The 24,957-nt window shown below is 30.4% G+C and overlaps 1 protein-coding gene across 4 annotated transcripts in view; it reads right to left on the bottom strand.

Moving 5' to 3' along the window:
• Positions 1 to 24,957, bottom strand: part of VAChT (Vesicular acetylcholine transporter) — a 298,477-nt gene that overhangs the window by 168,121 nt on the left and 105,399 nt on the right. For 3 of the 4 annotated variants that reach the window (XM_071184877.2, XM_071184880.2, XM_071184881.2), the window contains exons 2-3: positions 17,325 to 17,399; positions 13,381 to 13,404 (exon numbers count right to left, since the gene is read on the bottom strand). In XM_071184877.2, coding sequence (XP_071040978.1) covers positions 13,381 to 13,404; positions 17,325 to 17,360 — 60 coding nt within the window. In that variant the 5' untranslated portion in view covers positions 17,361 to 17,399. The remainder of the gene's footprint in view (positions 1 to 13,380; positions 13,405 to 17,324; positions 17,400 to 24,957) is intronic. The other variant, XM_071184878.2, reaches the window with a different exon arrangement.

The raw sequence follows: 24,957 nt of genomic DNA, 5'->3' as shown, positions 1-24,957 counted from the left end.
CCCATCGACAATTAAAGATTAATGAATTTGGTACAAAGTATACTTCCTACGGCCTTCTAAAGTGTTAAGTAAAACTGATTGAAGACACTTTCAAAGCTCATCCGTCTCTTCCAATTAAAATATTTTACACCAAACCATGACAATCAAATAGATATGTATGATAATCTGCTGTTTTGTATAATCATATCTAAATTTGGTTAAAGTGATTAATATTTTATTATATTTCTATAAGCATAAATAATATACAGCATGTTTGTTATTTAATTTGATTTTATTTTATTACGTTATTTTAACATGTTTTTCATTGCATTTTATTTTGTTTTCTTACCCAGTGTTGAACAGCCGACTCCTTTTTGTGTTTACGGCCATCAATTTTCACCTCCGTAAATTCTTAATTTTAAACTCAACCCTGAAAACAAAGGAACTCCTGTATCAAGCATTGAGACAAACCACTTTTAACCGACGATTTTTTAATGGAACTAACCCACATTTGGGTAACATGGAGAGGAAAAACCCGAATTCTCCTGCCCCACGGTTAGGCAGACAGCAAGAGGATTCTAACCCATGGTCCATCTTACTTCGATGATATTTTACGTCAGCTCTGCTGTCCCTTACAAAAAAAACGAAGTGTTTTTGTGGTTGTTTGAAAATTGACAAATGTATAAAATACATCTGAGGTAGAAAATGAGGTTATAATTCGTATCAAAGGTAACCTGATTAATAAACTTCAATTTCAACCTCATTTACATTCATAAAATCATCCTCAGATCTAATCAGCAATACTTTTAGTTCAGAATGGGTGAAATTATTCCCACCTCAAATATACTTATTATAAATATGCTTATTATAATATACAAATATACTTATTCGCTTGAAGTGTATAAAAAGCGGCAAGTACACCTCAAAAATATCCCCTCTAAGCTGGTTGCTCTAAAGTAGATTTCCAACAACCTCAAATCAACCTCAAGCGGGATAAAAAAAACTTCATACACCTGGAGCCGAGATAGCCTGGTTGGTAAGGCCTTGGCGCGTGTCCAAGTTAAATCTGTCGAATCGCAAAGTCCTCCATGTTCCCATAACAAATTAATACCTCTGGGGGTAGTGATCCAGGAGTTTCCTTGTCTTCTGGATTGGTTCAAAAATACACGGCTACGGAGTTGAACATTAGTAGTCGTAAATCCAAAAATTGGGTCGGCTGTTCAACGATTGTAATAAATAAACTTCACACACCTTGATTATACACCTTGAGAAGTTGATCATCTAAGGTTGTTTTTTAAAACAACTTCAAATAAACCTTGAATCAACCTTGACACCCCAAAACAACTTCAAATAAACTTGAAAAACACCTTTAATTTCTGTAAGGTGTGGATGCGAGCCGGAAGTAGAGTTTGTATTGACTAGTCATCGCTGGGAATTAAACTTGGGTGGCTCTATTCCCTAAACAACAGCAGCCTATACTGCTTTGAGGCTTCACTAGCTGTCAAGTAATACATAATATCTGAAATTGGACAGCATTCTATTTTATTCGCCTAGACATTTTATGAAGGCTAAAATACGAAGTGGCAATGCATGAATTGCACCTGTTAAATTTCACTTCTAATGTCATCTGACTATAAACCTCCTATCAAGCTCAAAATTTAACTTTATTTAATCATTGAACTTTAGAATGATTTTAATATAAAGTATTCATTTTGAATTCGGTACAGCCATTGATGAGTTGTGACAGAGAAGTATGTATCTGTAAAATTTCTATTGAAACGAAACAATTAAAAAATATGGTCAATAATATAGTATAGAATGCAAATTTTGCACCACTATAGCAGCTGGAAAAGCATGTGATCTCAAAGGTTTAGTTATTCAAAATTAGAATAAAAACTGTCTGTTGAATGTAAACGCGGGGAACAGTGAATAGATTATCTGCGCTGTAATTGATTGGCCTTAGTCCCAGATGCGAATCCTAAAGGAGATGCTTTCTTATTTTCCTTTCTTCAAATGAAAAATGTTAATTCATTTTTATTAAAAAATACTACTTGGTAAATTCAGTTAATTTTTTTTGAATTCCAAGTTCGTATTCTTTTTAGGAACATGATTTATATAAAAATAATAATAGAAAAAGATTTTAAAAAAACTGCTATTGTCTAATTTCTTATTAAAATAAAACGTAAAAAAGTTTTAGTTTCAAAAACTCAAATGAGCCTTTCCTATTTTTTTTTAACTTCCTTTTACTGAAAATTGATATTTCAATTATTTAATTTTTCATGCAATAGTTAAAAAAAACTGTTTTTAATATAAAAAAATATTTCATGAAATTTATAAAAAAAAATTTTAACGTTTTATTTTTCACATAGAGAAAAAGCAATCAAAAACATTAAAAAAACTATTTAATTATCAGAAATTATTATATATATTGAAATGAATAATATTATTTAAATTATTTGAGTGTATCAATGCAAAATATAAAAGATTTATTTATTTATTAGTTTAAAAATATAAAAATTATAAGTCAAAGAAAATATACGAGTGTTTTTTTTTTTTTTTTTTTTGAAATTCTATTTTGCATCAAAATAAAAAACGAATATTTTTCGGTTCTCGAAAAATAAATTTTGGTGTAATTTCCAACAGCAATAGCACCTGGGACACTATGTTTTTTTTATTTCTTTTCATTGAAATATTGGAACAGTACATAGGTTGTTGTTTTTTTTTTACATTCCTAAGAATGGAAAAAAAGCAAAGACTGTACATTTTTGCGAATTGAAAAAAATAAATTAAAAAAATTAATAAAATAGAATAAAATAAGAAAAAAAAATAATAATAATTTTAAATGTAAAATTTTAATAAATAAAAAAATAATAAAAATTAATTTTGATTAAAATGTCTCATTTTACGGTTCTATTGTTAAATACTTAATACTTTTAGACGGTAAACAATGTTTTAAAGATTAAAACTAGGAAACAAGCCCTAGAATACATCTACTACATTTACATATACATAGTAGGACCATGAACGCATTAATGCAATAAGACTTCAAAGAATTGAATTTCTTAACTTTAAGAAACATTTATTTCTTGTTCCAAAATTCTTCATTAATTTTCTTTATTAAAAATGTCTAACCTTTTTTCTTTTTTTTCTTTCTTTTTGTACTTACGATAGGCTACTTTTTAGTTCTTCAACTTCGCATTTGGTAGAACAAGATTTTTTTCTATTGCAATATGAAAAATAAGCATAAATAAGTGTATCACTTCGTAACTTTCTACTAAATGAAAAAAAAAATATGATTTTAGCTGAACCCCATTGTTCTACTATTTTCGTGCAGAAAACATATTTTTCTCTTATTATATACTATGGGGCAAAGCCATCAGCTCGCTATCGCTTACTAACCTCCATGATTGCTTCGCAATAACTGAAATTATTCTCTCAACATACATGTACTAAAGAGAATTCTGTTTACTTATGCTTGTGCCTCCACTTCTCTCGTCCAAATATTATTATCTATTAGTATTATAAATATTTAGTTCTATTAATGAACAGAAGAATTTTTTTAAGTAATCATTTTTTAAAATAACACTTATATTTTTATAACATTATATTGTTTTAACACATTTGGTGCATTCACTAGCGTAATTTAATATTTTGGCTTACCATACAAGCGGATCTATTAAATGCTAATTTTGCTCACATCACATTGTGCATAAAAGCTGATCGTTAGTTTCTGAATCATTAAACGAATCTCAATAACGGTAATTTATAATAATGTTATTGATATATATTTATTTCATTTTATAACCATCGTTTAACAACCGATTCAATTTTTGGGTCTATGACCACTAACGTTCAACGCCGTAGGCATGTAATTTTGAATCCAATCTAGAAGACAAGGAAACTCCTGGATCAAGTATTGGGAGAAATTTGCCTTCTTGGAGGACTTTTTGATGGAACTAACCAGCATTTGCTTTACAAGGAGCGGAAAACCACGAAAACGTTAACTTTTATTAATTTTATGTTGAGGACAACCAAAACAAAATGGAAATGTATGAGGGAAAACTGGATCCTACCACGTGATTTTCCAGCCAATAAAAATGAACCAAAAACAGCAACACCATCACTAGATTTTTATGTATAGTTAGAAACATAATAAATTGATTTCAAGCTATAGAATTACATTGTGTAAATATACATACTGTTTTGCAAGCATATTTTAACTTGCTTCTAATTAAAATCTAATAAACAACATTTCAAACTTCAGGTTAACATTAAGCTTAGGAAAATATCACAAAGTGAGCAACATTTTGTGGTTAGCAATAAAATAAATTTAAGACAATTAATTCTGGATACTGTTTTTTATTTCATAATAAATTAGATGCATCAATACAATATAACTCTTTCTAAATCATTTTTTTTTCTTCTGCAATAAAAAAAAAACAAATTACGTCTTTAATAGATAATAATATAAAGTAAATATGATATATTATTAAATAAAGTAAAAAAAATCAAATAAAGTAATAAAAAAGAGCAATATCGTGCAAAAATGAAATAAAAAGTTAACTATTTGAACAATTTTGAGGTCTGGGATATATATGTTCTACCTGGTTTTTTAGACGAGACACATATGTCCCAGTAGTGTTTTCGTCTGTGGGACATATATGTCACATGTTATCTAGTGACCGGCGTGTCATAGGTTCAATAACTCTGTGTTAGAGTATATCCTCCGAGTTTTCACAAAACCTTACTAAAACATTTTTTATAGTCACTTCATATATACATCAATACAAAAAGATAAAATAACGTTTGTTGCAGTCGAATTTCTCCCTTTCCAAAACATGCATTACTGTGACCAAAACCCCCAGATAAAGTGTTTTATTCAAAATCTTCAACCTTTTTCGATTTACGCCATTTTATTTCCCAGTTGGTCTAATTGTCATAAGAGATCCAGGAAAAAATAATATAAAATAGTTTCTTCTCCGAAAGAATTGATTTTCTTTGCATTGGCGCTGTGAGCTTTCGTCTTCATTTGCATACACAAAAGAGTGATTTAAATATTTAAGCATAGATTCGAGGATTTTTTTTTTCAGTTACTATTACGAATGGTAGGAAAAAGAGGAATTTTATTGACTGCCCGCTGTTTTTCCATTAAAATTCCGCATACTTTTTCTAGAATTATTCGAAATGAATGAAATGAAAAAAATAAGATATGCAATTAAAAAAACGAAATAACAACAGTTGGTTTAAAAATGCATTTAAAAAGGAATTCTATACGAACTTGAAAGAAAAGAATTGTTTAAATCAAACTTTTTTTCTACATAAGTTTTTTTTTTCTTTTAAGATAACTTTCTTTTAAAAAAATAAAAATAATTTTCGTTTAAAAAAGGATATTTTAAGCTTCTTGGAAACCATTTTTTGGAGGAAAATAATAGATTGCTAACATTTGCAACTGCTATCATAACTATTTAACATAAAGGAAAATAATATCCAATAAATACTTTGCATACCGTAAATATCAAAAGAGAGATTTTGCATGTTATGATTCCCCCTCACTTAAACGTTAACGTTATTTGAGCTTGACAGCGCATGTGCAAATTTTTCCCCACTTATCGCATGTCTCTAAGGTAGAAAATAAGGCTAGCTTTACGGTTAACGTAGCGCAAATACTATGCTAAGTTCATTGATGCTTCTCTCATTGATGCTTTATACCTGGGTTTCTGAACCTTTCCAATTTATGACATCCTTACATTATTTGAGATTGCCACACTACAAAAAGTTAAGCACAGATGACACTGTATGCTGTACTGAGTTCTTATAATGAAAATATATACCGTGAAACAGTAATCTAGCCTGTGATTTTCTAGTACCAGAAACAACGTTGTTCAACAGAATGCATGGTTAAACCTCCTAATCCTGTATGGCTACTCTCTTTTATGTTTTAATGCTAGAATTGATCTCTCTGATCATCGATAGTTTGCAGCGCCATCTGTTGTTACCTTTTGTAACTAAACACCAAAATTCTTGAATAAAATTTTAAAAGCATACGCGATAAGCATACTGTTTGCTTCATTCTTTTATCGCCCTTTGCTCACAAGATTTCCAATTGTTTAAATCATTCAGTCCTCGGCTGGACACCCGTCCTAAAGAGAAATTACCATTCACATTCACGTATATCAAGGATTCGTTTTGTATGATGTATGAGCTATCAGATTTAAATAAATCTTTTCTAATTATTACAAAAATCTCTTATTTCATATTTGATATTTATTTTCAAGCAATATTTTCTCTTTAGAACTGCAACTATTAAAATCAGAGTTTTACAGAAGAATAAAGTTTCAGGAGATTTCAACCCTTATAGATTTTTACTTGTAGTGAGAAACTAAAATCTTATAATTAATATCCAAAACTTTAACAGCACAAGGTCGAAACGTTTTCTTCCTAATTGAAAACAAATTATTATTAAAAGATAATGCCCCTTCTCGCCAAGTGATGTCACCGTTTGTTATAAGCAGTGTTTTGCATACAAGTAGCAATTTACACTTTCACCGCAACTTCCGGACTAATCTTTATGCTGCCCTTCTCAATATTGTGATATCGGTTCCTTTACATTAGAAGGAATGCACAAGCCTGCATAGGCATACATAACAATAAATAAATATTAAAAGATAAATCATACTTGAAGTCATGGATACATCATGACACATTCTGTCTTTAAAAATTATTAAATTATTATTACAATTGCTTTAAGCAAAAAATGGTACTTTTCATATCACAACAAAATAATGCGTGAATGCAACGCTAACTTGAACCGGGTTAATTCAAAATTATTTTACTTTATTAAGGCGTTAAACAGTCAACGCGTTTTAAGGTTAACGACTATCAATATTCAACTCCACAGACTTGTAATTTTGTACAACCGACTAGGGAACAGTTCGATCAACCATTGGATAAACTAGCTTTCATGGAAATTTTCTTTTTTTTATGAAAGAGACCCGAATTTGAGTTACATGAGGAGAAAACTACAAGATTAGCTGGATGGCAAGGAAATTTAAACCCAGGGTCCATCTACCACCAGCCACCTCGGCAGTTATTTTTAAAGTAAAAATTGAATCTAAAAGCAAATATTGCTTCGCGAATGCGGAAATTTAATAGTAGTTGGAGATTATGCTTAGTATTAGTGAACTAAGTATTTCACTAGCTATTGAAACAAGATATTTTTGACCAATTTTTTCAGCAGAGATTAACCATTTAATCAATATTTTTTTTTGGAATGGGCCGTGTGTGCATATCGCCGACACACACTTCACCGACAGATCACATCACCAACAAGATTATTTCACCATTTCTCCAACACGCTCATTTCTTCTACATAATCACTTCCCCAATATCTCATTTCGCCGACTCGATCAATTGCCTACCCGATTATTTCATCGATACATCATTTTGCAAACAAGATAATTTCGCTGACACGATCATTTCGCCGACAACTTATTTACCTGATATTGCTTTATGTAAGTTATTATTTCACCGACATAATCATTTCCCCAATATGATCAATTTTGATTCATATTTTCGGCCAAATCTTCTTTATTATTAGTTCAAATATTATTTAATTTCTCTGAGAAACTTTCGGAATTTCTTTCTGTATTTAATGAGCAGAATTTGTCGGTATTCAATAAATAAGTTATTAAATACTTATTTACTAAACATTTTGGAGAAGTAATTATTTAATAGTAACACTGTACTTCGTAAGAACAGTGGTGTAATACTTATCCGAATTTGGAACTAAAAAGTTGCGTGTTATGTAAGTTAATATTTATTCGAGCATTCATACACACTTCTAAGAATGCAGTTAAATCCAACACCAGCAATTGATAAGAATTACGCAAAAAATACGAAGAATATTCTTCATTCATGCATTATTTTCTCCAATTTCGGAGTACACTCCAATTCCGCCAATTTCAAACGATCCATATTTTTGCTTACAGTTGCACAGAGAAGGTGAAACTTCGATTTCGCCTCGAACGTCTGTACATTCCATAACAACAAGCAAGTAAACTTTTAATATAAAAAGGCATGTATGCTTTTAATTGTATAATAAATATAATTATATTCTAATAAGAAAGTTTACATAGATCAGTTAATTTTATAATATTTAATTTCTATTCGTTTCAATATTGTTAAGCCTAGTTCGAATTCATATTAATACCCTCTCCGTGCTGTGTTTTTGTTTGATTAACAAACTAATTTTATCTTTAGAAATATTGTATTATACACATGCATCTTAAATTAATAATTCTTACTTTATATTGTATCTTGAAAATATATTTACTGACTGTTATGTGTATTTTATGTGTGTTATAATAATAAATTTTAGTGTAACTGCATAACAAAAATAGTGGCGGCTACATTATACCAAGTCGTGTAAAGGAAAATTCTTGGTGTTGGGAAGAACCTAGATTCAAGAGTTAGGCTTCGTTCTTCATTACTTCAGTTTGAGATCAAGATTTGCTACCATTTCTTAGCATTCACCCTTACAAAAACTTATAGTATTTTTGAGGTTTATATGAGGTAGTTTTGAGGTGTCAAGGTTGATTTGAGGTTTATTCGAAGTTGATATCAAAAACAACGTTAAAAGATCAAGCTCCCGAAATGCATAATCAAAGTGTATAAAGTTGTTTTATTGCCACTCCAGGTTGTTTTGAGGTTGATGGAAATCTACTTTAGAGCAACCAGCTTTGGGAGGTTGATTTTGAGGTGTACGGATTATTTTTTCTACACTTCAAATACTTATATTTTAGGTGTGAATAAATTCACCCGATCTAGGCTAAAATTATTTCTGAGCTATAAACGAGGTGTAAATGAAGTTTAAATTGAGGTTTATCAATGAGGTTATTATTGGTGCAAAACATAACCTAATTTCATACCTCAAATGTATTTTTTTTACATCTATTAACCTTAAAAACACCTTATTTTTTTGTAGGGGCATATAAATGAAAATTTTTTATGATGTGGAGATTTCCAAAGTTTCAAATGAAGTATACGTCAATTTTATATTTATTTTAATTTTGCTTTATAAAATATAATTTTTTTGGTAATTAATTCCAGAGAATTTATTTAAAATTTCAAGGAAAAATTTTTGAAAATTTTAATCTCTTAATAAACTTATATTTTACTAGAAAATATTGAGCTTAACGATTTGGGTGTGGTGCGTTTAAAACACTATATCCTCTGACAGCAGCTCTAGACATCATTTTTTATAGTCTTACTATAATTTGTTATTGTGTCATACTTTAAATTTAGTCATTTAAAATTCCACCATTGCAACCATATATTCATGAACTACCTTTAAACACCTCACGAATCTCTTGGGGGTTGCAAACCACTGGTTGGGGATAAAATGGCTTATGATATGATATGTAATGCTACACAACAACAAATTCTAGACTGATATTGATTTTTATAGTAGTTACACATAAACAAACATATCAATATAAATTGCAATTACATTAATTGCAATAATTATGAATTGGGTTTTAGTAAGTAATTAAGTTATTAATTTCTTTTTCATACATCCCTTTCTTCCCAAGCATTTATATTTCATGGAAAACACAATAATTTTAGGTAGCGTTGTGATTGTTAATTAACTGTATTTGAAATAAGTCATATTCAACAGTTTATACCAATTATAGATTATAAATAGTCTTAATCCCAGAGAAATGAAATGAAAAAAGAGTTTATTATTTCAAATATTTGCTAAAACCATATACCATTCAAAATTGCTAATATTCGTTTAATTGGAATTAATATTTATTACAATATAACCAATAAAGAAAACCAATATTAGCGTAAACCTTTTTGCTGCAAGCAACGAAGCTTTGCATTTAATAATCTTAACAATTCTGGTTCAGGAAATTATAACTGTAATGGCGAAATTTTAATTGACTAATGAAAAATTGAAATAGCAAAATATTAAATTATACGTAGGACTTTGAAATTATATATAGGATTGTAGTAGTGTCTCGCATTCATCACATACATGGGAAATATGTACCACACATGTGTTTCCAACCATTACATCAAGTTATTCGTTAGAAAAAATTTACAATAAAATTATTCTTTTACTAATAAGGAAGTTAAACTTTAAATAAATATTTTTGAGTTAATTTCGAAAAAAGGAAAGTTTATAAGTAAAAATTAAAATTGATACGTTCTCAGGACATTTTTTTAGTACTCATGCTTAATTATTGCTTCCCCAGGTCTCAAGAATAATCAAACTCTTAAATGAAATATTTAATAACATATTTATTATTTCTGCAAATTAATACGCACTAAATGTTAAAAAAATTCTAAATGTTGCTCAGAGTAAAATATTTTAAAAATTAATACAATTTAGCTGAAAATATAAATTAAATTATGGCGAAATGATATTGTCGGTGAAATGAACTGTCAGTGGAATCATGTCAGCGAAGGGGTCATGTCAGGTGAGTAAGTTGTCGGTGAAGTGATTGTCTCTTTAGAATTTATCCCCAGCTTCCAATTATTATGGATTTTCCGTATTATTTTTTTATATTTAATGTGATAATAAAATATATAGAAAAAATTTAATCATTGGATTTTTATAAGTTTAGTTTAAAATTATTTTTACTTTATGCAAATCAATCAATTATGTATATAAACGGTGTCCCAAAATATGGGCAAGATTTAAATTTGAATTAAATAAAAAAAAGCACTTTTTTTAAATTCAATCATATATTCTTTTTATCTTTTGAACATGAAGTACATAGGATAGAATTTATGTACCCTATCTACTTCATTGGATACATTGGATACATATAGAGAATGGGATACATAGTTTAACTGTTGAATACTTTATAGGATACATAGCTTAAGCATAGCGTATAGCATATATAAATATCTCATGCAGTATTTGTGCTTTTGAAATGTAGGTCAACAATGAAAACTCGCTGTTCTCTTCATTTGAGGTACATTTTTCCCTAACCTATCAACTGCCAAATTGTTTTTGTTTTCACTGAATCAATTAATTTACAATTTAGTTCAAATTTTGACTAAATTTTGAAATACCCTTTACATACGTTTATTTATCTAAAATTGTATTTCAATTATATTTTTACTACAATTTGGAAAATTCTAGGAAGTAATAAAACTTGGCAGGTTAAAATGTACATATATAATTTTTATTCGTAAGATTGAGAATAATATTTGTTAGCAATAATCCAGGGTAAGCAAGTATTCATCAATTTATATTAATTATACTAAACTCCACATTTAGTTCTGAAATCAGAACATTGTTATGTAAAGGGCCGTAAGGCCTCAGACGCCCAGTTCCACTACAACGAACGAACGAACGAACATTGTTATGTTTCTAAATCAAATTCGGAGCTAAATCTTTCAAATATCAGCATAATTCAACCACAAATGTACTATCAGTTAATCTCACAAAGATGTTTTTTTCATTTTCATAACAATTTAGTCATGCATTAAAAGTTTTTCATCATAGAGTGATTTAAAGCTCATAATATATAAATTTACCTAATTTGTATGTACAAGAGTTAAATTCGCTCTATATCAAAGTTATTACTTTAGATCGAAGTGAAAATTTACTTTTTTGCTTTTAAAGATATTTCCTTCCAGAGAATAAATAAATTTGACAGGTATACAATATTTTATGTCAAGCTAAATTATATTCATACGAAAATAAATGATGCATTTTTTTAGAAAGAAAATTAATTAAAACAGTCTATCTCTTTTTTTGTTTTTTCTTTGATAAAAAAATACCTTTATAAAAAATTCAATTTCTCTTTCTTAATACAGTTATATTTAATGTATACATAGTCCACAACACGCAAATTAGGACGCAAACATTAATAACGTTCTCCCAAAACACTCAGATGGCGTTCGCGAAATGCTTTTCTGAATTAATGCCAATAGATAGTAACTTTTCGAAAGAAAAGGGAAAACGCAGAGCAACAAAATAAAATATTTAGACTAGTGCTTCGCGCATAAATAAAATAGGAGGTCAGGGACATAACATTCCGTTTGCTGTGCGATGGGTTGTTGATCTTCAGGATATTTTGGATTTAGTCTGAAATTCTTGTTCTTTTCACGATTCTATTGATAGATTTAGGAAATAAAATGGGCAACAAAACGTGTTATACTCTTTTAAATTAAATATAAATTTTCTCATTAATATTGTTATGATATAGACTAACTTTCTTGCTAATGTTTTAATACATTTAGATATGAAGAAGGACACTAAAACGTGTAATAATATTCTTATAATATTCCTCGTGTAATATTCTTCTCTAGCTATTAGAATACTTTACAAAGATTAGTCGTATAATTCTACTGATAAATGTAAGTTACAAAAAGGTAAACAAAATTTTTAATATTTTTAGAAATGAAATCGTTGTAACGATAAGAATTCCTTATTAATATTTTAATAATATAAATTAACTGTTACTGTGTGTACGATTCCATTGATAAATTTAAGAAACAAAAAGAACAGAAAAATGTGTAATACTTTTAATAATAAAGTAAATTTGTAGCTGTTGGAATTCCTTATTAATATTGTAAAGCAACAATTAACTGTCTTAATTTACAGATAAGTTTAGAGCACAGAAGGCCAACAAAACGTGCAATGATCTCAGAAATGAAATAAGTTTGCAGCTATGAGTTTTCCATATTAATTTTGTAATTACAAACATTAACTGCAGTTATGTGTACAATTGTGCTGATAAATTTAGGAAACAAAAAGAAGAAGAAAATGTGTAATACTTTTATAATTGAAATATTTGTAGCGATAATAGTTTCATATTAATATTGTAATAACATAGATTTAACTGTTTTTAGAATTCTATTGATAAACCTCGGAGACGAAAACGGCGACAAAACACATACTTCTCATATTAGTGAATTATATTTGTATGTATAAGGATCCCATCTTAATATTATAAAACATAGATTCTTTACTTTTACAATATATTTATATAGTTTAGAGCAACAAGACGAGAGAAGAGAAATTTAGGAAATTAAATTGCTCCAAAAAAGGAAATATGTTCGTAGCTTTAATAATTCCTTATTGATATCGTAAAACATAGATTAACTGATTTTGCAATTCTATTGATAAATTTAAGAAACCAAAAGGTAGCAAATCATGAAGTATTTTTAGAAATGGAGTCAATTTTAGCTATAAAGATTCCTTATTAGCATCGTAAAAGTATTGTTTTTACGATTCTTTTGATGCACATAGGAAACAAAAAAGACAACAAAAATCGAATACTGTTAAAAAAGAAATATATTAGGAGTTTGAGAACTTCTAATATTTATTTAAAGCTTAGAAAAACTGTTTAACAAAAGTAAATTAAAACATTTACTTACCAATGGTAATGTTACTTTGAAATCCTATAAAAATATTTTCGAAATTCAAAAAAGTAGTAACAAAATTATTTCTTGATTAACACGTAAATAAAACAAATCATTCGTATTCAATTTAATATAATATAACAATGAATGAAATATTTATATTTAATGTACTATAAAACAGTAATATATAACTGTTTAAATTTATTGCAAAACGATAAAATTTCCATTTAGTTCAAAATTAATCAAACAAATTGTTCTATTTTTTAAATGTAGTCTGGATTATCCAAAAATTAAACCGGTTTGCACATTAACTAACTTGTATTATTGAAAACACGACAAAAAAATTGTCATAGTGTTGATGGGATCTAGAAAGAATTGAAAAGTGAGGGACAAATTTAATGAAACCGAAGAAGTTCAAAAAATTCGGAATATTTTTAGTTGAATATTTAGAAAGGTAGTACGTTTTATGATTTATTATTTAGTTATTGATTTAATAAAATTAGATTTAAAATAATTTTTCTACCAACTGCTCCGGACACGCCAACTGCTGCTGAGATGCCAACTGCTCCGGACACGCCGAAATAACTGAAAAAATGGTAAATAACTACAAGTAAATTTTGCATATATTTGACTATTTTTGCTTGCTTTTTAAAAGGTAAAGCCTGGCATAAGTATTCCAGAGTGGGGAATCACATAAGCCTACAAATTATTTAGAAACAGTGGTGGATAAAAATCTACTAAATTAAATTCATTTAACCGAGAATCACAATTGATAAACTACCACTTTAAAATGTATATTTGCTGTCCGGAGCAAGTTGGCATCTCTGTACCACTAGCTATAAACAACTTAAATAAAAAATATTTAACTAATTAAATGCAAATAAAATAATTAAAGTGCAAAAAAAATAATTAATATTTGCCAAATAATTAGCCAAATAACTTATATTGTTATTTGGCTACCCCTATTTAATATTCTTGCAAGCTAGGACTTCTAGATAGGCAGCTAGCTGGAAGGAAGTGGCGTTTTATAAAGTATTTACATAATTTATATACAGTGGCGTACGAAATAACTTTAAAAAATAAAATAAAACAAGATTAAATTAGAATAAAATCAAATTTACTAAACCAAAAACTACAAACTAATACAGATTTTTTTAAACTATGAGCAGAGATGCCAACTGCTCCGGACATGCCCAAATAATTAAGAAAACGGTAAATAACTACAAAGTAAATTTTGCAAATATTTGACTATTTTTGCTTGCTTTTGAAAAGGTATTGCATGACATAATTACTACAAAGTATTGAATTATATGAGCCTACGAATTGTTTAGAAATAGTAGTGGATAAAAATCTACTAAATTGAATTTATTGAACCAAGATTTACAATTGATAAACTATCACTTTAAAATATATATTTGCTGTCCGGAACAAGTTGGCATCTCTGTACGAGTTGCGATCTGCACTGAGGTCTCGAAAATTTAAGATAAAATATTCTACCACTATTTAAGTTTTCTTGCGGATCAAGTAGCATTCGTCGAATATGAGGAGTCTTGTCTTAGTCTTGAAATTTGAGCTGAGCACGTGGGGTAGAACTTTAAAGTTAGTGTCTCTGTGGTGGCTGTTAACTGAATAAGAAGAATCTTGCTTTTTAAAATGTCTTATTAGGATAATGTTAAAAATTATAGTGGTAGTTAAAACTAAAAATTGCTTATTTCATTTTTTCATTATGTCATATTTTGCCATCTCTACTAAATATTCAATTTCTGCCTCTTCGGTGCATATGCTTCACACGCTCCCCTTAGTTCTTTAAAGCAGAGGTTCCCAAATATTTTGGGTTACGGAACCCTAAATGTTCAACCATCTTTGAACGGAACCCCGAAACTTAGAAAAATTATAAGCAAGTGTGAAAGTGGCTCAGAGGATAAAGCGTCCGCCTTCCAAGGAGGTGAACCGGGTTCAAATCCCAGCGATGGCTGGTCGATACGAGTTCCGCACCAATCACAGTGCTGACGTGAAATATGCTCAGTGGCAGACGGATCATTGATAAAAGTCCCCTTGCCGTCAGGCTAACCGTGGGAGGTTTATGTGATTTTCTTCTCCATGTAACGCAAATACTGCAGAGATGCCAACTTGCTTCGGACAGCGAATAAATATGTTCCAGTGGTAGTTTATTAATTGTGATTCTTTGTTTAATAAATTTAATTTATTAGACTTTTATCCACCACTATTTCTAAATACTTAATAGACTTATATATTCACCACTTCATTATAGTTAAGTCATGCTAAACCTGCTAAAAAATTAGCAAAATTTTTCAAATATTTGTAAATTATAGTTAGTAGTTATTTACCGTTTTTTAAATTATTTTGTCTTGTCCGGAGCAGTTGGCATCTCTGATACTGGTTAGTTATGTCATGTAATCGTAGCAACCCCCTCCTCTGCGCATCGCCCCGTCCTCAGATAGTTGAAATGAAGATACGGATGAGAGCGGACGAAAATAAACGCCCTGGTTTATTTACGATGCTTTAGTTTTTAGTGCATGTGTTTTATGTTGTTTTATTCTTAAAAAAATTCGTTTTGTTTCATATTCGTCATTATTTCTTCATATTAAATTAAAAAGAACCCATCAAGTTCCATCAAACATTCCTTCACGAAGGCAAATTTCTCTCAATACTTGATCCTGAAGTTCCCTTATCTTCAGGATTGGATTCAAAATTAAAGGCTACGGAGTAGAATATTAATAGTTGTTAAATTCAAAATTGGTTCAGCTGTTCAACGACGGTCATAAAATAAAATATAAAAAATAAAAATGAAAAAGGACTAAAATAAACGATGAGAATAGTTATCAGATCAGTATTAAATGAGTAATGGAAAATATATAAATTAATTACAGGGATATAAATTTAATTACAGGGCTTCGTAATTGATAATAATGTTTTATAAAGTCGTAGTTGGCAAAAAAAAGTTTGAACTCTCGGAACTCATGTGACCTTTCCACGAAACAATTAAATTCCACAGAACACCATTTGGAAACCACTGCTTTAAAGCACTGAACAGTTCTCTTTTCAGGAATGCAAAAAGTGACTATAAAAGTAAAAAGTTGTCGAAACTCCATTCACTTTTATCTTCTACTCTTTACTTATTCAATCGTAAATATTGCCATGACTTACATTCTGAAGTATTCATTTTTAAAACAAAATTATGCTATGCTTTTACTTACAATATTAATGAAAAAAAATATGGTAAAAAAAGTTCTAATGAAAAGTTCCAAAATTTTAATTATATTTCGAATTTTATTAGTCAGCACTTTTTGTATTTGGCAATCCTATTTTTTTCGTATCTGTATTCTTTTAAGAAACCTGAATAAAAATTAAGTGGATGAAAAAACATTGAGCATGTCTACTTGCTCGTCTTACTATAGCAAAATTAAAACTTTGACGATTCAATACATGTGGCAAAATTCTGGGTTAAAAAAAATTGTGGTAGGCAAAGTATTTCGTTTTATATCTTATTTTAGCTCAGAATAATACTGGTTTCTCTAATTTTATTCAACAATGTTAATCCAAAATAAAAATTATTCTACTTAGAATTAATCTGAGGCAAATTCATAAAAATTAAAAATAAAGCTGAATCAAATTTGTTAGTTAATTTATTTATTATTTTATACTTGTTACCACTTGTATTATCTTTTTCATTTTTGCCATTGCGCGATATCAGAATAAAATAATAGACAAACTGAACATTAGTTCAATGTCATCAGAATATTTTCTATCATACTTAATCTTGTACAGCACTGACAATTCAATGAATTCTTAAAACAGGATTAATGAATTCTTAGAGCTTAGATCTTTCCAAAAAGAAAAAAACCAATGAAATGTTTTTATTATCAAATGTTTGAATTTTTATTGCAGTGGATAGAATGCCAGGTATGACGGTTTTAATATTTAAATGAATAAAGTACCTGCATCATAGGAGAACCTTCTTTTGCTTGGCTCATTCTGGACTCCTCCCAGACCGAAGCTACGCCAGTGTTTTGCTGAAATGAGAAAAAAAACATTTCAAATTCTCCAAATATTAATTACATACTAAATAAACATTTGTGCAAGTTTTCTTTCAGGGAAAGAGTTGCTTAAAACTCAATATTGTACACCTCTATACATCACGTTTTATACGGCCGGGATAGCCTGGTCGGTAGGGCGCTGGGCCCATGTTCGTGGGTTCAAACCCCGCCAGCCGAAGACTCCCCGTGTAGTAAAATGATTGATGCACGTTAAATCTGTCGAGTCGCAAAAGTCCTCCATGTTCCCATAGCAAATCAATACTTCTGGGGGTACTGGATTGGAGATCGATCATTCTCTGATTCAGGTCAAAATTACGATCTGTGGATGGATGTATGATCCAGTGATCCGCCCTATAAACTGGTGCGAAGTATGGTGTGGCAGAAGTCGAATTCTTGGCCATAAATGGCGCCAATGAAAAACAAGAATCGCACACTCTGCCTTAAATTTGCTCGGTTTCACCAAGCAGGCTTGCACCGTGTGACAAGTGGCATTATAACCAACCAACCAACGTTTTATATAATTATCTTTTACTCTTCTGAAACGCCCCGCAGTGGACTGATCGTTAAGACACGGTTCCCATCAGATCACTGAAGTCAAGCATCACTGGCTACGGTCAGTGTGCGGGTGGGTGACCACTTGGATCAGTCTGCGTAGGGACCGAGGGTGTGCGGTATTGGTCCTCGTTAAACTGTGCTACCGTAAAGTGCTCGACATCACGCGCAGGTCGTCGGGCTACCGAAGCGGGGGTGCCATCCCCTCCGCAGAGGATCAAAATGCACATGTTCAAGCTTGTATGCAAAGACGCCTTATAAGCCCCTTGTAGGCCGGGATAGCCTAGTCGGTAGGGAGCTGAGCCCATGTCCGAGAGTTCGTGGGTACGAACCCCGCCGGCCGAAGAAGAAGTGTTGTAAAGTGATTGATGCACGTTAAATCTGTAGAGTCGCAAAAGTCCTCCACGTTCCCATAGCAAATCAAAACCTCTGGGGGTACTGGATTGGAGATCGATCGTTCTCTGATTCAGGTCAAAATTACGATCTGTGGATGAATGAATGGATGTATGAATGGGTCCGCCTTATAAACAGGTGTGACGTATGATGTGGCGAAGTCGAATTCTTGGCCATAGATGGCGCCACTGAAACACAAGAATCGCACACTCTGCCTTAAATTTGCTCAGTTTCACCAAGCAGGCTTGCCCGTGGGGCAAGTGGCATTAAAACCAACCAATCATAAGCCCCTTGTTAGGTTGTGGAACAGATTGCACAAATTAGAGAAGGACATCAAGGGGACAAGGAGATATCAAATTAGAGAAGTTTTACGCTGTAATATAATAATTTATAAAAATTTGAATTAATTTAAATAAAAAATTAACATTTCTGGAAATAATGTAATTTCTGTGAACATAATTCTTGAGTGCATTCATATCCTCCAACTTGATGGTAAGGGGTAATAAAATAAAATTTAGAGTAGGAACAGCTTTCTAAAAATTAAACTACTTCATCAGTACCTAAAAACGCTTAAAACGGCCAACACTTCAAGGAACGATTCAAATTAAATGGTTCAGAATTTTTTTTTCTGTAAGCTTCTAACTTAAGGTAGTTATACATGCAAAAAATAATCAATGAACTTATGACCATGTAGTGTGTCTACAACTACAAAAAAACAATTTATATTCCCTAGTATATAAGAATTGTTAACTCGATACTATGTTGGGGTACCTTTTCATAGATGAAGGTAGACTTTATCGATTACTATCGTCACATTGGTGACCCGGGCGTGATGTGAACATGCCAACCTTATCAGAAACACCAACTTCGATTTGAACACTTCGATGGATGGTCCATATTGAACAGTTGACTTGCTACTTGTGACTGCGACATTATCCACTTCCTCGCGCTCACACAACGTACAATGTATTCATTCGACTGGACACAGGAGCAACTATGACCGTGAACTTAATACAGATCTCACGATCAGCACTCAAAGTCCGGTGATCTTAATGCAGCTCTCCCGGCAATGAATCTAGTGGTATCAGTTCATCGAATACTATCACAGATATAATTCACGTGAGGGAGTACTGTAGTGTGTCGACCACTACAAAAATACAATTCCAATTCACTAGTATATAAGACATGTTAACTCGAATTTATGATAGGGTGCCTTTACGTAGATGAAGGTTGACATTGTCGATAACTACTTTCCCCACTGCCATCTTTACAAAGGTATTTTATATTACTGGAATTTTTTTCTTCGTTTGGATATTTTTTTTCATTAATCCCAGAAGTAATTATTTCTAAAACAGTTCATGTGAGCAGTACAGTACTGCGCATATTAATTGAATCGAAAGCATTTTGGAAAACAATAGTTTATGGGGCATATTAAGACACTTTGTCCTTAATTGATATTTAATACACTTTCCCTTTGATTAGCCTGTTTAACTGAATTTGCTAAAGAATCTAACAAATTTTAATAGTTTTGGACAAATATTTCACCCCAACACCAAATATTTCACCTCCGTTTCTAGGTCACTTTAAAACAACCACTTTGTTTTTGATGAAATATTATTTCTTTTTTTTTCTTTCTTTTCTTGTAACATTTGCAAAGAGCCAAGTTTTGTTTAATCTCGATTAAAACCTATTGCCTGACTTCTTTCTGTTTTACTTTATTTTCCTGCACTGGTCACGAATTTTTTTTACGAACCAGAAATTTCAATAAAAACGAGTCATCATTCGTTGTCGTGCGAATAAAACTCATAATATCTATTCTCTTCTTAAAACTAGAAAAATCCAAATATTTGTACACTTTCTATGACTGATTATTAACTGGCAATAGCCTATTTCTGACTTATAGGATTGGAGAGATCAAGGCTTTCTATTTTTGTAAACAACGGTATGATGGTGACATTATTCTCAGAATTGCGATTAGGCCATCTTTATTTCTCATTTATAGATCACAATCCATTTATACAAGTACTTGATCTTACTTAATTCGGGCGTTGGGCTTTCGAATCGGATATTAGTTTAATTCGAAAACCTACGGATTTTTTTTTCTAAAATATCTTTTGTTTAATGTATTTTTTGTCTGAATTGACCAGCTTAATACCAGCTTAAATACACCTCGTGGCAGAATCAGGGCGACATTGTCGCAATAATTTACAGATTTCTTGCAGAAAGATTTTTCCTTTGAGAAGTAAAAAAATTTGGTTTGCTTTTCTACAGATTTTTGTGCGTATAATTTGAATGGCGCATTTAAATAATCACTTTTTGACAAGCTCAATTTTTACCGATATCATATATCTATTTTGATTGTATTTTTTGGCAGTTATTGGCATTGATTTTTACGTGGCTTTTAGATATCCCGATATATTTCAGGCTATGTGAGACATTCGAATTGCGCAATTGATCCTTTACATTTTAAAGCAATGATTCTATAAATTGTTTTGGCAGTTATTGTTTTTGATTTCCACATAGATTTTTAAACCCGTTATTTTTTATACGAAATTATTTATTACAACAATCAAATCTAGAAGCGAAACATGCACTTGAGTAACCCCTTTCTGAAGAGTCCAATTCGTGGGATTTTGTCATTGATCTGTTTTTCGGTAATTACTACTACAGGTTTCTTGATATTTAATTAGTTTTTTAATGTGATGATGATTTTCAAAATTCGATAAAGTAAGTAATTACTGCTCCCCCCCCCCAACAAAATGCGAGAATACCGTGCATAATATTGGAATAATTCATGCATAATATTATTAATTCATGCATATATTATTAATTCATGCATATATTATTAATTCATGCGTTATGCATATATTGTGCGTAATATCATTAATTATTTTTTTAATTTGATGATGATTTTCCAATGCGATAAAGAAAATAATTAGTGCTTTCCCCCTTCCAACAAAATGCGAGAATATCGTGCATAGTATTAAATAAAAAAAAATATTACATTTTCAAAAATTATTTTTGGTAAACACAGCATCTTTGTAATTTTAAATTAGTAACATACATCTTTGCAATTATTGAAAACATCTTGAAGAAAGATGTTAGTGATGGAGAGTTTTGTCGTAGAAAGCCCGAAAAAAGTCTGTCACAAGGCATATACAATTGTGTGCTTCTCCAAAAGCAACACTTAAAACAAAAAACAAAGACCTTAACGCCTGTATCATAGATGCCAACTGCTCCGGACACGCCATAATAATTAAAAAAATCGGTAAATAATTAAAACGTACATTTTGCAAATATTTGACTATTTTTGCTTGCTTTTTAAAAGGTAGAGCATGACATAAATATTTTAAAGTGGTGAATTATTTAAGCTTTTGAATTACTTAGAAATAGTGGTGGAAAAAATCTACTAAATTGAATTTATTAAACCAAGATTCACGATTGATAAACTACCAGCGTAGCAGATAAGCAGCGCAGCAGATAAGTTTTCTTTATTTTAGTATTTCTCAATCAGTATAAAAAATTTTTAAAAGCAGGTATAAAGTATTCAATTGAAAATAAAACCTCGAAGATATTTCTCGCCATTCATAAACACTCGCCAGTTCGAAAAAAAAACTAAATAATGATTAGATAGAAAATAAAATATAGCATTTTTATGTTTCTTACATTAACATAATGTTTGTTAGATTTTAAAATAAAATAAAGCAGATTATAATTTAAAACTTTAAATCTACATTCAGAACTCCCCATACACATTATGTATTTTAGTTCTCCTCAATCAATACAAAAATAACATTAAAAAATTAAAAAGGAAAAAAATTCAATTTTAAAATATAGTCTAAAGATTATTTCGTGCCATCTAATGAATCCTCGTCAATTCTAAGATCAAATGAAGAAGGGGAAAAAAAACACTCCCTTGGGATTCGCCAACAAGAGCAAAAGAAATAAAAAAGAAAATCATATCTACGGCAAGCTTTTGATCAATTATGCCAAAACCCAAATAAATATTAATAATTCATGCTCTTCATTCTATCTTGTTTTTGGCGTCGATCAATAATTTTAAGACACTCGGGTAGCCCGATAAATAAAGCTACAACACATGCCCACACCTGATGATTCTCTTGGAAACTCGACAAAGATGGAAGAAATAAAAAAAAGAATAAATGAATAAAGACATGAATATGCCTGCGAAATTTTCATCGCAACCTTTGGGGAATATACTCCTTGTTTACTTGACTCGGGATATATATTAGGATATATATCAAACTACCACCAATGAAAGAGAAGGATTAGATTTCGTTTTCCCTTGAGAGAGTTGCTTTTCAAGAAAGTCTTTCCCTTTTTTGAATCGGAAGAAAGGTAACTGTGTAATTGATTAACGCCGGTGCGTTTCGGTTTTATTAAATTTGGGACCGCCTGTGACTGTATTTTTGCCTTCTGTCATCGGTATACGGAAATCAGCAAATTATATTTGCTTCTTTCTTTGTCAGCGTCTTCGTTTAAAATGTCGACAAAAGTCTCCAAAGACGCTTGTTTGTCTTCAGATGCAAAGATAAATGAATGAAAGCATTTGCAGTTTGAGTAAATTCAAGATGCTCAGATTCAGTGAAAGCTCTTTTTTTTTTTTTTTGGAAGAAAAAAAAATTCGTGCTCTGAATAAATCCATGCTCTTTTAAACTTTTACAAGTTAATTTTTAATAAGATGGTTTCTAATAAGAAATCATTACAGGAGGATGAACAATTTTTAAAAAAATGATGGATGTTAATACAATGTGCAGGACTGCCCACTACTACGATTTTTAGAAAATATTTCATAAAGTGGTAATCAATTCACGACTAAAACTTTAAGCTTGGTGCAACATCTCCACATCACCCCTTAAAAAACTTAAAATATGCCAGAATAAAATCCTCAGGAAAATAACAAAAGCAAGATGGTTTATCCGCAATAAAAACATACATCGCGACCTCAACATAGATTTTTTAGATCATCATATTGCAAAGTTAAATTTCAGATTTTTCGAAAAGACCATAAATTGTGACACCGCAGGATTCAACGAAATTTTAACTTTTGAAAACTTAAGAGAAGACATAAACCTCAGACCGATGGCAGCTCATTTTCGTAGTGACGTAATTTTAACTACAAATACAAACTATTTAATTTCCTTTTATTCCAATTGCATTCCAATTACCAGAACCACCTTAAAGACCACAATACAAGACGAATGGGAAAAAGGTCGCTAACGGCCCCAGGCGCCCAGATATATTTCGATGATGATGATGATGACTAAAACTTTAAGAATTTTTGGTAATTTCGCTAACATTTAAGATGCCTCAATGCAAGACAGCAGGAACAATATGGCATTATGAGTGAACTTTTGAATCATTTACTACTAATGGTGGGTAAAATAACTTAAAATCAAACTTACAAAACAAAAATCGTACATTAAAGCCTAACGCTTTGCTACGAGCAGTAGAAATATCCCCAAAAAGCATAAAAAATTGGTAGTCCTGCAATGTATCAAAATTACAGATGACTTTTGTTTTGTATAATACAATATAAATGTTGATGTAATATATATTGTATGATATACCATATAATGTTTTTGAAACTGGAAGAACAGTATGAAAGGGTGCATGAATGATTTATACTCCCTTGCTTAAGCTACATTGTATGCGAGTGATGTAAAATTACATTTTTGAAGACGTAAATGTCGCTGCAATTACACAAAGGTTCAAAAACTGATAGGTTTTAAAGTTGAAGCTATCACAGTAAGTTTTCTTCTGCGTTAATAAATTTTACTACTACTTCATTAAATTTTAGTGATTGCCAAGTAATTTGTTCACCACTACATATAAAAAAATATAAGTGTTATATAAAAGGCAACCTAGTAGTTTTCCACGTGGTTACAGTAAAAAAAAAAGAAAAAAATAAGTGTAATTTATTTTATTCTCTAAGTTTTACTATTTGAATAGCTACCATTTTATTAAAACGTTTGCAGAAACAAAGATTGCTGCTCCACTTTCTGAAAAAGGTTTAATTAAAATTTAGTTTACAAATTCAATATTTAGTGAATTAAATTGAAAAATTGCAGAATAAAACAATTACATTTACATACCTGCCAACTTTTACGCATTTGGCGTAAAATTTTATTTCTATATTTAAAGTGGTAGCAAAATTTATGTTTTCTATATATTCCTAGCATTTATAAACTTAATTTATAATTTAATTGACCACCACTATTTTTAAAAAAATTAAATATATTTATAAATATGCAATACTGTTGTGGCAGTCCTCTGAAGTTTCTTTAAAATACAGCATATGTTTCTGCATAAAACTGCAATTTAAATTACATTTTACTACCACTAGGGAAAATTATCCTCGAAAGGATTAAAAGTTGGCAGGTATGCATTTACTCTTTATAAATCTCACCACGATTTAACTTCAACAAAGTTGCCTTTCATATGATACTTTGAAATTTTGACAAGTATCGGTGGAAAAATACTTAACACTTTCACGCCGGAGTGACCAACCGGTGGGTCACGCTAGATTGTCGCATCTTGGCAGCGCACTGGAGTAAAAACTGGTAAC

Source organism: Parasteatoda tepidariorum, chromosome 5 (genome assembly GCF_982258835.1).
Source record: "Parasteatoda tepidariorum strain Cologne lab strain chromosome 5, Ptep-v5.0, whole genome shotgun sequence".
In the NCBI taxonomy this organism is placed as follows: Eukaryota; Metazoa; Arthropoda; class Arachnida; order Araneae; family Theridiidae; genus Parasteatoda; species Parasteatoda tepidariorum.
The sequence above is the reverse complement of the archived record's forward strand: the minus strand, read 5'-3'. Positions and strand labels throughout refer to the sequence as shown.